The following is a 15,184-nucleotide window of genomic DNA, read 5'->3' as shown; positions in this document are numbered from 1 at the left end:
ATATACAGGTATGGTTTGTTTATACTTATCTGGTAACAAGGTGGATACAGTACTAAAGGTGGGATTAACGCTGGCGATAAGCTACATGGCAAAGGATTTCATACAAATCTGTCTATGATGTGATTTTCTTCAGTGATGAAAACCACTGGATGAAAGGCTGCTTTTATTCATCTAAGATGAGACCCAAACCACACATCAAACAAACAGTGAAAAGATGTCAATGGCAAGAATAAGTTAGATCTAAATATCCACCGTCTTTTGAGATTTTGTGAACATTTTCTATTAAATGTGAAATATATATATACACATAAATTTTTTTCTTCTCCTTTAACTTTTCCTAGTAAAAGCAAAACCAGAATCACACAGACATTTAATAGAAAATGATGAGTTCACAAAATCTCAAAAGAAGGTGGAGTCAGAAGAGTTATGTAAGAGATGGATGCTAAAAAAACCACTTCTGAATTTCCTATATAAATATAAACACCACAACGTGGAAAACAGGCAAAAAGAACAGGTAAGACTGTTTTCCTTTTTTTTTCCTCTTGATGTTTTGTTTTACTGTCAACCGGAAATACATAAATAAAACTTTAAAAGTTTATTTTAAAAAAAACGCTTCATAAACTTTATATATGTTTTAATCAAGGAACCGTTTAACTCAAATGAACATAATGCATCTCAAAAGCATTATATTTTATTTAGGACATTAAGAATTAAATTTGAGGAATTGCGGATCAGAGCGAGTGTTTTGGGGGAGAAGGGGTTAGGTGTGTTAATGAACTCCACATTTCTTCTTAAATATTTTATTTAATAATTTTAGAAAAGCAATGTAACAGTATTATTACATACTTGCACTTTTAAAAGGAACATGTATTAATATCCGAGCTATATAATTATAAAGTATTTCACTCCACCCTCATACACCGGAAAATGGACTGGTCCATAGCTGCCTCCATGGGTTTGCTTCAATGGTTGCTTCACACTCGTTCTTACTTCCCGTTATTTTTTTAAGCATAGGTTTCGCTGTCTATTCTGAGAGTTAAATCTTTATTATGGTTTGACGGGTTTTATATTTTTAATAATTAATGGCAGTGTGGTGGAGAAGCCAGGCATCCCATATGTTTCATTTGTCCATCATCTCCAGATTGTTTGAGGAAACTTGTGCCACCACGTCGGAACAGGTTAGAGAAAGCAACGTGTGGCAGTTATAATAGCTCACAGAAAGAAAGAAACAAAGAAAGAAAGAGTTCTTTCTTTTTTTCTTTCTTTCTGTGAATAATGCATTAAAAGAAAAACAGTGATCCTTGAATAGTTGTCTGTTCAGAAGTATATCTTACTTCCTACTTCTGAGTTGCTCAGTGTTAATACACTCAGCGACTTCTTCATTTTGAACCACAGATTATAGAGGGTTTGTTTTTTTTGTTTTGTTTTTAAATCAAAATGCAGACCTATGAACAGCTAAACCTAGAAATAGATAATAGAGCATTTGATGGAAAACTATTTTCCTGTTTCTGAAAACTGTTCTTCTTTAAAACCACATTGTTTTATAGGGAAGGGAGACCGTGAGCATACATGGAGCTATTTCTCACCATTGTGGTCCTTCTGTCCTGTCCATGGATCATTGTCCTGTGCTCAGCTGACCCCAAGCAGACAAGATGGCCTTTATATTCAAGAAAGCCTCTTATTCTTGTCTGGAATGCTCCCACAGAGGACTGTACCCCCCGCCACCGTGTAACTCTATCTTTGGATCAGTTTTATATTGTTGCATCTCCCAATGAAGGTTTTGTTCGACAAAACCTCACCATTTTTTACAAGGAGCGTCTTGGTTTGTATCCCTACTATGAGCGAGGACGGACCGCAGTCAATGGCGGGCTCCCACAATTGGCCAGCCTCACTCAGCATTATGAAAAGATGCCTGAGGGGGTACAGAAGTACATACGTGAGGCTGAGGCCAAAGGGCTCGCTGTCATTGACTGGGAAGAATGGCGGCCTCTTTGGATCAGAAACTGGGACATCAAAGATGTCTATCGAAATAAGTCCAGAGAACAGGTCGCACTGAAAAATCCAACATGGAGCCCTGAACAAGTAGCCAAAGTGGCTCAACAAGAGTTTGAACTGTCAGCTCGTAAATTCATGCTTGAGACTCTAAAATATGCCAAAAACCTGAGACCCAATCAACTCTGGGGCTTCTATTTGTTTCCAGACTGTTACAACCATGATTATAGGAGTGGTCTGGAGAACTACACAGGGACCTGTCCTGAACTGGAAGTGACCCGCAATGACCAGCTCAACTGGCTATGGATTGAATGCACTGCACTTTACCCCTCCATTTACATGGGCTCTACCCTGCGTTCAACCAAATACGGGCGACTCTTTGTGCGAAACCGAGTGAAGGAGGCGATGCGTGTGGCGTCTGTTGGAAAGGGTTTAACACGGCCAGTTTTTGTTTACACCAGGCCCACGTACATCAATCAGACGACCCCTCTCTCTGAGGTCTGTGATTTTGATCTTACCTTAATGTACAAAAAAAGTGAAAAAGTATCTGTTTCTGTGAAACTGTGTGTTGTAGATGGATCTGGTCTCCACTATTGGGGAAAGTGTGGCTCTGGGAGCAGCGGGTGTTATATTCTGGGGAGACACATCTTATGCCAGTAGCGCTGTAAGTGTCATGTGTTATGTCTATGCTTAATTAACTTCTGCACTGATTCATTTTTTTCTCGTTTTCTAGGCCAGCTGCTCTAGTCTAAATAAGTATCTCATGGGCTCATTAGGGCATTACCTTCTGAATGTGTCTACAGCAGCAGAACTATGCAGCGAGAGCCTGTGTAAATCCCGAGGTCGCTGCCTTCGTAAAGAGCCTGATCAAGACGTGTATCTACATCTCAGCCCCTCCAGCTACAGCATCGTCAGTGTGAGCGGCCAGTTAAAGGTGAACAAAGCCTCAGGAGAGACTGAGCTGACACACTTCCGTAAACATTTCCAGTGCCAGTGCTACACCGGGTACAGGGGTGAGGGCTGCACTCAGAGGGAGGGAAGACGGAATAAAGCCCCCTCTGTGATGGGGGGCTGGCACCTCTGCTTCATGCTCCCTCTAGGGCTCCTTGCTCTACTGCACTGAGCATGCTCAGAAAGACTAACCATGGATGTACAACTATATATTGGGGAAAACAAAGGTTTGGTCACAAAATATGGCTGGGCCAGTTTAAATATTAGTGATCTCAAAAATTATGTTGTTTTTTTTTTTTAAGAAAGCTACGTCTGAGTGTCTCGGGAAGTTGGCAAGTTAATAATACCAAAGCATTTTTATCCCTTTTTCCTCATTGTTTTATGAAAAATATTAATATCAGTTTGTCATCAAGCCTAGTCAGGTTGTTTACATTACCATAATTTTTATATGCTTCATTGTATTGGCTAAATCCCTGGCAATGGCACTGTTTACATAAATTGCTTATAAATAATGTTATGCTGGTGATATTTTAATAATGTCATACACTATTATAATGATATCCTTTTATTCTTTTTTAACTGGTTACTGGTAACAAATTCTGCAGTTTGCCATCTCTGTACTTTTCATTTGCAAAAAAGGATTGAAGTCATCTCAGTATTGTACTACTTGTCCTACAAATGTTTTTTTTTTGTTTTTTGTTTTTTTTAAGTATTTTTCAGATAATCTGCACTTAAGTACTTGATTTGGCTGGAGCTTTTCTTGTGATTAAAGCCTTGTATTTTAGTACTATTCTTTCTCACTGTGAATCTGTAGAGGGGTATTTGAAGAACTCAAAACTCTTTTGCAGCAAAAAAAAATTCACCAAATTGGCCATATAAAATAATAATACATGTGTACTTTATCAGGACAATTTCCATTAGGTATAGTTATTGGTTTATATGTTGTTTATAGTATGACTTGAAATTTAGGATTTTTTTGGTTTCTTCTAAAGTTATGCTGAACAGATTTCATTATCTTATCACAATTCATTGTAGGAAGATAATCCGCTTTCATTTATTCTCAAAATCTGTATGAAATAAGTTACTTTACAATAAGTACTGTAATTATTTAATACTGTTAACTCCTTTAGGCCTACATTTACTTGAGTACCTTACATTTACAATTTAAGAGCATGGTAACTCGGGTTAACATTGGGAGGTGTTAGCAAAATGTGAGTAGTTCTTCCAACAGTAACAGCTGATAGTTTTCTATGTGGGGCAAGCTCTATGGTTTGCTTTATTTTCCTCTAAAGTTTCTGTTGCAACGGTTTTGTGTTGTACATATTTTGTATGGAACTCATTTGACTTTTTTATCCTAATAAAACAATGCCAAACATGCTTGTTAAATATGCCTATCTTAATGTTTTACAAACATTTTTCAAAATAAATAAAATATATCAATTGATATCACAAAGTAAACCTTTTTTTCCGGAAATGACGCTGCACTCGTTGTTTTGTGCAACCTCAAATGTGATCCGGCAGGGAATAGCGGCACCCGGAATCGTTCTGCAGAAATGCCTTTACAGCAGAGCCATTCTTCAAATTCATTAAATTACGACACCGTCTAGTTCGCCCGATTACATGATTTGAGACATGTTCTAAATGTGAATGCCATAACTGTTACGTATTGTTATTGCTACCTACAGAGTTGATCGTTTTGTAATTGCAGCACAGCTACTGCAGAAGACATGACGGATGATGCCACTGCCTTATCTTTCGCATAGTAACCCGGCTTAGCTACTGTCTTCACTGTGGTGGTATGTCCTTTTTGTCATTGATACACAAGGATAACCGTTTTATAATCGTTCACTTACTATTATGCTTGTAATAACTTATTTGCTTATGAATATTCAACATGTAAAAATAGAGGAGACATTGTTCTGGTTGTTATAATGATTTGGCCAAATGATATGTAAGTGTAAAATTCCAAAGGAATTTTGTTGATTGGTGCATATTCAATTACAGATGCCTTAATATGTAATGGCAATATTCGCAATTTCATTTTTACACATTCCTTCTCATATTGCCTATGTACTGTACAGAACTAGATAGGATATGACACTTTCTTTTATTTACATTTGTTTTCATGGGAATCAAAAATCTTAACTCTGACTCAATGTTTTGTGATTTCTCTTTTTAAAGACATTTTCCCAGAGGTTTCTGCAATGAATTTTCTGCGTAATCGTATTGTTGTTCTGGGCCTGGTTCTACTGGCCACATTACTGCTGTACCTGCTGCTGCCAGCCATTCGTCAAGGAAGTATGGAGCCTTCACTGGAGGCACAGAAGTTGGGACTCTCAGCCACCTCTCCTCCACTAGTGCCGAGCGTCAATGTGTCTATTCGCACTGGACAGCTGCCTGGAGACCCCCCTTTGTTTTTTAGAGAGGCATTACCTGTAGATGCTGCTGGTCGGCAAATATTACCTAGGTGGGTTACTACAGAGAAATATTTTTGATACACTGACAACATTTCCTTTTTTATTCCTGTGTGTACATGGTAAAGGTTTGGTGTTCAAATACTGAGATGTTTTCATATGAAGGTTACAGATTGTTATGCTGCATGGCCAGGCCTTCACCTCCAAAACTTGGGAAGAACTGGGAACAATGTCCATACTGGCTACTCATGGATATCAGACTCTGGCTGTGGATCTGCCAGGTACAATGTTTTCTTTAATGATTCTGTAAAGAAATAAAACTAGGGAAGTGTGGATTGATGTAGACTTTATACTGTGCATTTCTCTGTTTGCACATAATTTGGCAGCAAAAATTGAAATTAATAGATAACCACTTAACATAATAATAATAATATGCTAATTTTCCATTTTAAAGTTTGGTTCCAGTAATGTTATGTGTTTGTCATCAGATTATCACCAGATTATAAAACTTTCGGATTAATTTAACAGTCTAGCCAACCCCTCTAATACACACTTTTATACACAGTTTTTATCTCAATTTTCTGTTTAAAGTAAAACTATATATGAATTTATTCAACATTATAATAGCAATATTCAACTATTAAGATGTGATTTCTATCTTTTTTTTTTTTTTACATTAATAATATTTATGAACTAGAGCACGCCCTTGTGGTTAAAAGGACATTTGCACTCTTATTTGTCTAATACTGACTAGGGTCTGAATTTGGGCTGGAAAAAACATATTTGATTAATCTGAAGAACTCACTGATGTAATTTAGTTATTGAATAATTGCCATCAAGACCATTGTGTCCCAACCAGGGGTAGAGGGACCTGGCAGTATGCGAACAGTTTTTGCCAGGAGATACTTCGAAGGGTTTCAAATTTAAAAGAAAGCTGTAGTTGAATGGCATTTCAATATAAAATATACTATTTTTCATCCATAATAATGTTGATCACTATCACCAAAACAAGGCGACAAAATAGTTATACATGGCAGTATATTGAAGTGGCTGTAGAAACATCGGTACATGATATAGGGTGTTACTCAAAAGTGGGAGTTGCTCAGATGTGAGGGTACTCAGATGTGAGGGTACTCAGACATGGGGGCAGATATTATTTGAAGATGTCCCCGAGCAACATCACAGCTTCATCTGGAACAAAGTGAGTCAATATCTTGTATTGACAGACCTTTCGCAATCCAATAACTAATCAATAACCAAACTAATAATCACTTGTAATACTTGACAAATAGTCTGAATGTATGTTTGAGAATAGAATAGATTGGATATTTAAATAGTAGTATGTTTAGTAATAAATTAATGTTTCTTATTACAAATGTTTTTTTTGTCCTGAAGGCTACGGAAAATCGCCTGACTCGGAGTCCCTGAAGACAGACCAGAGTCGGGTGGACCTTCTCTCTCGCTTCATGGAGTCTTTGGGGGTCAGGTCTGCAGTGCTTGTGAGCCCCTCCATGAGTGGACACTACTCCATTCCATTCCTCATGAAAAACAGTGCAAAACTACAAGCATTTATTCCTATAGCACCTGTTGGAACCAGAAGTTATACTCCACAGCAGTACCAAAATATCCAGGTAACACAAGATGCCACACAAATTGTAAAAACATATATGCTCCAGTTTCTTTACAGAAACATATTAAAGCAACTTTGCTCTTGTGTACAGACTCCCACTCTGATTGTGTTTGGGACGTTGGACACAAATCTGGGTGCACAATCGCACAAAAACCTGCTGCAGCTTCCACATGCATCTGTACTTAAGCTGGAAGGAGCTCGTCATGCCTGCTACATGGACAAGCCCAAAGAGTTTCACCAGGGATTGATTGACTTCCTCAGAAATGTTTAAATGAGTTTAAAGTGTGTATGTATGAGCATGAATAAAAAATAACTAATGCTGTTGACATAGTTCAAGACATACAGTTCAAGAAGCAGGTAGCATCTGTTGCAAAGCACTTAAATTTCCAGTGTTAACGAAACTTATATTTACAGATCATCTCATAAACATAACTCCAGGCTTTTTATTTTGTGTGTGCATTGTGTTCCTGCATGTTAAAGATGAAATGTGTTTTGCTTTGTTGCCATTTCTGTAGATGACATGTAGCTTATTGTAAATATGTATTTGAAAATTAAGCAGATGTGCATTGCTTATGTAACTTATTTTGATATACAGTAGAACATATTTTATTTTATTATCTTGGGTTACTGCTCCATCCTCCCATAAAACAGGATTCTAATCACATAAACAAAAGAAGATGCAATAAAAGATTACAGGCTTATTTCTGTGTTTATACTGACAGTAAAACATGTCCGTAATAAAAAAAAAAAAAAAAAAAATGTGTGTATAACTTTCCCCCTTTTTCACTCAAATATATTTTATTTTGAAACACCGGAAATTGCTTAACTTCTCAGCTGACTGCCTCGCTGTTCACCTGAGCTTTAGAGTGGACGAGGTGAGTCCACTTATAATTTACTGTCATGAATTATAATTTATAATAGTTAAAATGTCAAATAGTTGTGCCTCTTGTGTAAAATATTTAGAAATAGTGTTATCATCTCACCTGATTCAGCTGAGCGGGGAGGCTTTTTGCTAGCTAACACTGGATTATAACGTGACCGGATTGTAACATTTTGTGCCTTTCCACGAGGTGACAACTGATTTCACAACAAGACTTTATGAGCCTGATTATGACATGCAAAACCGATTCTTACTTTTGTATCAGAAAGCTGCTTTAGCTTTATTCACTGTAGCCTTTTTGCCGAATGTACACTGTGTTTTGTCTTTATGTTTAGTAGATCTGTCTGTCGTCAGCACACATCATGCTCCCAGACAAAGATGGTCCGGAGGTGGGCAGCGGGAGCAGTTCTTCCGCAGGAGAGGACCCCTCAGTCAGCCTCTTCAGACAGTACCTCCGCCTCAAAACTGTGCATCCAGAACCAGACTATGGTGAAACTAGACTCACTTCTCCCTCCTTTCAACAATGGGTGAATGTCCAAGTGGTACTGCAGACATACAAAAAGGGCACTATCATTTTTGATATTGTAATGATCAAAGTCTGCATTTTATCTTGGGTTCAGATGTAAGCCTGATCCTTATTATTACATTAGAAGACAAAACTTTGTTATGAACTGTTAATGCATTGTATAAACTCCAGACTGTATGCCAGGCATATACATAATATCGTTCAGTACCGTCTGCTTTAATCCAGAGATAAATATTTATCATAACGGTCCATAATCAACTTGTGTGTAACCTTTTGGTTCCAAACGGACTTTTACTGCTTTGAAATGGCATACAGCTGACATAGCCACCATCCTTTTAACATGATTGCATTCATATTAATCTTTTTGGAGGCAATATAATAATCGAATAGTAAGGAATATGTTATGTATGTATGTATATGTATGTTATAAGTTTCTTTTGAGATTTTTGTGGTTTATTCATTTACAGATTTAGCGCTTCAGTTTTTGGACAAAATTGCAAAAGAACTGGACCTGCCTACAAAGAAGATTGAGGTCTGTGTGTCATACATTAATCAAGTAAAGTTAAATCATTGCCACTGCCTTTTAATGGTAAAAAAGACAAAATTGATGATGAATTGTAGTTGGTCTGATAAGTATAAAACACCATAAAACGGCAAAGAATCAGCAAAAACATTATGCTTTACAATCATTTTGAGCATTTTTTAATTTTGAAAATTCCGACCATTTCTGAGCTAAAGTTCCCATGGGAAATTTTCTGGAAATTTCTTGAATTGCAGAGTTCTTTTTCTTCTACATCCAGGTATTTCCCGGCAGAGTCGTCACCATCATGACTTGGGAGGGAACCAACCCAAAGCTGAAGTCCATTTTATTAAACTCCCACACAGATGTGGTCCCCGTTTTCCCGGTATAAAACATCACCTTGTCAATACCATTAATCGTGTCATTCCCGATAATAGAGGTTGGAAAAAATGGATTTGATATCAATCTCTTCTCCAGGAACACTGGAAATATGATGCTTTCAGTGCTTTCAAAGATGCAGATGGCAACATTTATGCCCGTGGATCACAGGACATGAAATGTGTGACTATACAGTGGGTAAAAACAGAATTGACTTGTAGCATGACTTCTAAATGTTATTAGTACCACTGTAGATCCATCTGAGTCAACCTGCACAGATGTTTTTATCACTATTCTAACTGTATTTTTTGTTTTTCTTATTTGCAGATACATTGAAGCTATCAGAAGACTGAAGGGCAAGGGACAGAAATTAACACGCACTGTTCACTTGATGTTTGTTCCTGGTAAGAAATTTAATTTTTGTTTGCCAGAATCAAAAATCAAAGGTGTTGTTTGGTCTGGAGATATTCGAAGGTAAACTGCAAAAAGCTGGATAGAAAAATCCTGTTATAAAATACTTTTACTTTATTTTATTTGTTTGAGCAACATGTCTGTACAAAGAATGTCAACATAAAAGGAAAGAAAATTAATTAATTGATAGAAATTATTTGTAATGTGTACATCAGAGGGATAGCACATCATGTTTTGATGTTTGAAAAGTTGTATTTACTTGAGGGTCAGAGGTCTAGAGACTGGAAGCAAAGAGTAGATGTACAGTTGTATAGTACTGAATTCTGTTGCTACATGACAGCAATAAAAATCACAAACAAGCCTTGTTTTTTCGCATAGTTTTCAACTTAACTCACTGATTTGACAAATTATAAATCAGAATCAATTGGCTATTGAACTGCTTTTACATGGTGACAGTTGGCAGCAGATTTTGGCCTGATTTCTCCGAATTTGGCAAGAGACCACTGCTAATTACCGAACTGTGTATTTTCTCTTTCTAGATGAAGAGGTTGGGGGCCATAAAGGAATGGAAACATTTGTGAACCATCACGAGTTTCACAAATTAAATATTGGCTTTGCGCTTGACGAGGGTAAATAAATAACTGGCTCTCAAAGTTAATTTCACAAAAAAGTCTTGAAGACAGCCTGTTAAAATTGTGGGAGGAAATGTCTGTCTAATCATAGAAGCTTAAAGGGCTCCATTAATTTATCACTAATAATAATTTGAAAATGACAACTTGATTTGACACAATTATATCACAAAAGCAGCAATTACTAAGGTCAAAATACCCTTTCTTGCTGTTTGTTACTATATCTTCCCCTTTTTTGTGTGGCCATAATTGCTTGTTATCTGAGTAAACTTTGAACTCAATGAACACTATACTCCATTGATAAGAGGCTAGGCTGTTGTTTGAAATTCAAATGTAGGTAAATACTAACAACAATGGTCAAGCAGGTAAAAGACTTTTATATCGTTTGTTCATTCAGAAGATACTTGTCAGGTAGCTGTCTTTGTGGTTATTTGGTTTATTAAGTGCAAAATGCATTGAATGAATGAAGAAGATGACAGGAGAGCTATAATGCATATGGCTACTAATACTAACAAGAAGAACCAACTTAGGATCCTATTAAACATCCTATTACTAGCTATAAACACCTTCTCTTTTATGTTTAATAGGCCTTGCTAACCCTACGGATGCCTTTACAGTTTTCTATGGAGAAAGAAACCCCTGGTGTAAGTGTGGCATGGCTTTGTCCTATGGACAGATTTTTTGTGGGACCTGTAAGTAAAATGTGTTTGATGTCTTTCTTTTAGGGATCACTATCCACTGTCCTGGCAGTCCAGGGCATGGCTCCAGATTTGTGGAAAACACAGCTGCTGAGAAACTTGTATGTATTTTTTTACATAGCGTATGTCTGCCTTTGTGAATGATATACTAAAATGTGTTAAACATTACTAACGACTTTACTTTTTCAGCATCATATCATTAACTCCTTCCTGGGCTTCAGAGAAAAAGAGAAACACAGGTGAATATTTGCACTTTTCAAGATATTTCAGGAATAGTTGCATCACAATCATGTACATTTAGACTAGAGGCACTAGCTCTGTGGAAATGGGAGCAGAAAGGAACATTTAAATATTCATTTTTGGCTTTACAGGAATGGATAGGATTAAGCTGCAAACTTGTGATGTAAACTTCCCAATAATGGTATCCTGTGATATTTCTTCACATTTGTGGGGATTTTTTACTGCCATTTCATATTTGTCATATTTGTTTTAACCGGCACAATTTTCTTAGATTGTATTGAGGTAAATATAGTTATCAGGATACTCTACTTTGCTTTGTTTTTTTTTGTTTTTTTTTTTGTTTTTTTGTAATCTATCAATGTTTTTTCCATGTTTGCTTGAGGCAAGAAATATGCTTTAATTAAGTTGGCTTCCCGGAAAAAGCAGCTTTTTGGATTAACGACAAGGCAGAAGCTATAATAAGCTTTTTGGGTCTAAGGATGTTTTAATTGGATCAATCCACTCAAATGAATGTGACACACTTGAGTAAGTTATGTTATCTTGCGTGGTGTTGTTGGATATTCAATTTTTTATTGCAGTTTTTAAAAAAAGACCTAAATCACACTTTTTATAATGTAGACTTGACAACACCTGGATGTCGTTAACAAAGGATTTTACCGTTGCCAGATATAAGCATTCCTTGAACATCAAATCTTGCAGGCTAAACACCAGTGAGTGCCTTACTCTGGGGGATGTGACCACTGTGAATATGACTATGGTAAAAGGAGGTGTGGCCTACAATGTCATCCCGGCAGAAATGGACGTTAGCTTTGACCTCAGGATCCCACCCACAGTAAATCTACAGGTCTGTGTAGAGGCTTACTGATAGAAAGTAGAAACAAAAAACAAAACATATCAGATGTGTTTCTCCACATCACTTAAGTGCTAAGTCTTAATATATTGTTTTCCTTCAGGAGTTTGAATGTCAAATCAAAAAGTGGTGTAAAGAAGCAGGGGAGGATGTCACCTATAAATTTGCCCAGGTAACCACTTTCTTGCTATACTACAATTGCTATGTTCAGAGGAATTTTTAATGTGCAGTATTATATTATATGACTGACTCCCTTAAGAGTGTATACGATGTAATTTTTGTGGTATGGGGTCCGCCATCTGCTTGTGCCCATGGAATGCTCATTTGTCTGAATTTTCCTCGGTATGATATTAAAAGTATCTATCTTTGATTCATTTAATTTTATATGAGTAAGAGGTTTTATTTCTCAAAAATACTGTGAAAAAACATGCATTCTTACACTCCACTTTCCATGTCACCTGCTTGTTTCCATGGAGAGATAAACGCTTAATGCCATACTGTGGAACATTCTAGGCAAGGCAATAACATCTCTGTGGAGACAAGTAGGTGGGGACCCACCACTGTGCACACCTTTAATGTAATTGGTAACTTTTTTTGTACAGAAACATATGGATCAAAAGGTGACCTCTACAGAAGACGGTGATCCCTGGTGGAGTGCCTTTAGTGCAGCATGCAAAGAAATGTGAGTATCCAGGACATATAGTTCTGTGGATTCAGTTTCTGGCCATCAAGAACAGACGCATGTGTCAAAGTGAGCCTTTGTTCCATTTAACTCCTATTTTGAGCAGATCAGGCCAGCTTCACCACAATGCATTACATTTTGAAACTGTCTAATATTAGTATTATATGTATTATGAACTGACACCATATTGTGTTTAATAAGACAATTGGTTTTATTTTTATATTTACTATTATATTTGTTTTTATTAAAATAACAGATGATAGCAAACTCTTTTTCAAGTGGTACACATATCTGTTTGTGTATTCTTTTTTTAAAAGTATGTATATATTTATATGCAACAGGAACATGAAATTGGAAAAGGAGATATTCCCTGCTGCTACTGATAGTCGCTTTATCAGAGCGGTAAGTTTAATTCAGAGAAATGGCTAAAAACACTGATACAGTTGACTAATGACAGAAAATCTTCCCAGGTTGGTCTTCCTGCCATTGGATTCTCCCCAATGAACCGGACCCCAATCCTACTGCACGACCATAATGAATTCTTGAATGAGCAGGTGTTCCTCAGGGGCATCAGTATTTACCAGAGACTCATCCCAGCGCTGGCCTCTGTCTCTGCTCTCCCAGATGAAAAGTAGACCTCCTGCAGTAACAGTTCACATAGGATATTTTGATTTTACTTGAAAAGCTTACCAAAGATTTATCTCTTTATGTAATTAATAAGGAATAGTACCCCTTGTGCTACAGTTTTACTTTCTCAGGCTTGGACACAGTGTTGCTGTGTCTGTAGACAGCTCTGTGAGTGCCTATATGCATTTTTGGATATATATCGGCAAACAAGGTTTAACACCAGAAACTATATTACTGTGAAAAATTGACTTCTTTTTAATGATAATTTTAAAATAATTTAAAATGTTTTCAAATAATTTATTAATCAATAAATATATTTGTCTAGAACTGGACTTGGTAATTATGTTTCACACCTGTTACACACACAGTCAGTATGTGTAAAAGGACTCATTTTCCTGATTCAATTCATTACCCTTTGGGCAGAATAAGTTAAAATACAAAATTCTCTGATACTGACAGAGTTATGAATGTAAATAATATGTAGTAACACCATGTATTGGAAGAGTAAAATCGAGTCAATACCAAGACTACCATCAAGCTCATATTGAGGTTTAAATCAAGTATGTCATTCTTTTGATTTATAATAAAAGAGTTTACGTGCGGTGTTTACAGGAGCTAAAGGTTGCCCTCGTCTACAGTTCAACTCCCTTAGGATTTGTCGGCTAATTAACAGTGTGCGTCGCTCTGAGGGGGATTGGCAGGAAGGCTGTGCAGTCAGTAATTAGGCTGCTCTCTCCGCGGGACACGACAGCAGCTTTAACACATGGGGCTGCCTGCCACATCCTTCCTCCCTGAAGGGCCAGGAGAGGTGCAGTCATCCTGTCAGAGCATCCATAAGGTGCCCTGTAGCTGCTAAACACTTTGCTAAAAAATCTTATGTCACTACAGCACGGGATTGATTTAAATATGTTAATGTTCCAAATGATTAATCAATGGGAATGCCAAAAGTGCAAATGCAATTCTGCATCTTCAAGGTCAAAAGCAAGAACAGAATTCAAATTCATCATTTGAAAACACTGGGGTCATAGGTCAAGGTTAGGTCAAGGTCATATGAACAATGAAATATACAGGCCATGTGGAGAGCTTATATACTAACAGCACAAACAAATGGTCATATTTGTTTTAGAAAGGGCATGTTTATCTGTATACAATTTACATAACCTTAATAACTTGGCATTTTTGCATACCTTAAAACAAGCGCTGTTATTTGTTGGCATATCCACCATCTGTGTAGACTATAAAGATTTGTGGGGGGGGGGGGATGTTTTTGCTGGCGGTGCAAGGGATTTGCTTTTTTTTTTTTTTTTTTTTTTTTTGTGATTTTATATTTTAGAAAAATTAGTCTTGTTGGAAACACTTGGAAACAAGAGGCCATAAGACTTTGATTTTACATTTAACAAACATGACCTAACTGTGTCCCAAGATACAAGTTAAACTCAAATAAACTTTTACTGATAGCAATTGTAATACTGATTTATTCTTAATTACAAAAACATTGGATATGATGGCCAAGTTGATGTTGTAATTTGGTGTTTTAGTTCCCAATATTATTATCTAATCAGGATGAGCCTCACATGAGTTTCTCATCTACTGGAAACTTTCAGTGCTGAAATCAAGCTGGTTTAACATTGATCTGAATCCTCACTAACTAAACCGCAGCACCTTCAGCTAATCACTGCTAGTGCAGCCTCTGCAGCTCAGTGAGTGAATTCTTTACATTCACAAGACAGGACCTGTTCATTTTAATGTGAAAAAA

The 15,184-nt window shown here is 36.8% G+C and overlaps 3 protein-coding genes across 5 annotated transcripts; all 3 read left to right on the top strand.

Annotated features, from left to right (window-relative positions):
- Window positions 1–919: 919 nt before the first annotated feature.
- hyal2b (hyaluronidase 2b) lies at window positions 920–4,391 on the top strand. Its single transcript, XM_033965961.2, has 4 exons — window positions 920–1,178; window positions 1,548–2,490; window positions 2,567–2,656; window positions 2,726–4,391. Exons 2-4 carry the CDS (start codon window positions 1,570–1,572, stop codon window positions 3,113–3,115), a joined length of 1,401 nt encoding a protein of 466 aa, XP_033821852.1. The 5' UTR covers window positions 920–1,178; window positions 1,548–1,569; the 3' UTR covers window positions 3,116–4,391.
- A 74-nt stretch (window positions 4,392–4,465) lies between these two features.
- abhd14a (abhydrolase domain containing 14A) lies at window positions 4,466–7,723 on the top strand. Its single transcript, XM_033965963.2, has 5 exons — window positions 4,466–4,739; window positions 5,125–5,410; window positions 5,523–5,638; window positions 6,753–6,988; window positions 7,079–7,723. Exons 2-5 carry the CDS (start codon window positions 5,148–5,150, stop codon window positions 7,256–7,258), a joined length of 795 nt encoding a protein of 264 aa, XP_033821854.1. The 5' UTR covers window positions 4,466–4,739; window positions 5,125–5,147; the 3' UTR covers window positions 7,259–7,723.
- Window positions 7,724–7,807: 84 nt separating this feature from the next.
- Window positions 7,808–13,753, top strand: LOC117370517 (aminoacylase-1B-like). 3 transcript variants are annotated; one of them, XM_055221734.1, is made up of 15 exons: window positions 7,808–7,862; window positions 8,203–8,356; window positions 8,861–8,925; window positions 9,194–9,298; window positions 9,391–9,485; window positions 9,619–9,695; window positions 10,242–10,331; window positions 10,919–10,975; window positions 11,057–11,130; window positions 11,219–11,268; window positions 11,969–12,113; window positions 12,223–12,291; window positions 12,722–12,801; window positions 13,143–13,203; window positions 13,272–13,753. In XM_055221734.1, the coding sequence occupies exons 2-15, from the start codon at window positions 8,230–8,232 to the stop codon at window positions 13,434–13,436; spliced, it is 1,260 nt and encodes a 419-aa protein (XP_055077709.1). In that variant the 5' UTR covers window positions 7,808–7,862; window positions 8,203–8,229; the 3' UTR covers window positions 13,437–13,753. The 3 variants fall into 3 exon arrangements, with proteins under 3 accessions (XP_055077709.1, XP_033821853.1, XP_055077710.1); XM_033965962.2 differs by having other exon boundaries at window positions 7,816–7,862; window positions 8,206–8,356; XM_055221735.1 differs by lacking the exon at window positions 7,808–7,862 and having other exon boundaries at window positions 8,263–8,394; window positions 13,272–13,645.
- Window positions 13,754–15,184: the final 1,431 nt, after the last annotated feature.

This window comes from Periophthalmus magnuspinnatus, chromosome 5 (assembly GCF_009829125.3).
Source record: "Periophthalmus magnuspinnatus isolate fPerMag1 chromosome 5, fPerMag1.2.pri, whole genome shotgun sequence".
NCBI lineage: Eukaryota > Metazoa > Chordata > Actinopteri > Gobiiformes > Gobiidae > Periophthalmus > Periophthalmus magnuspinnatus.
This window is presented reverse-complemented; position numbering and strand designations above follow the sequence as displayed.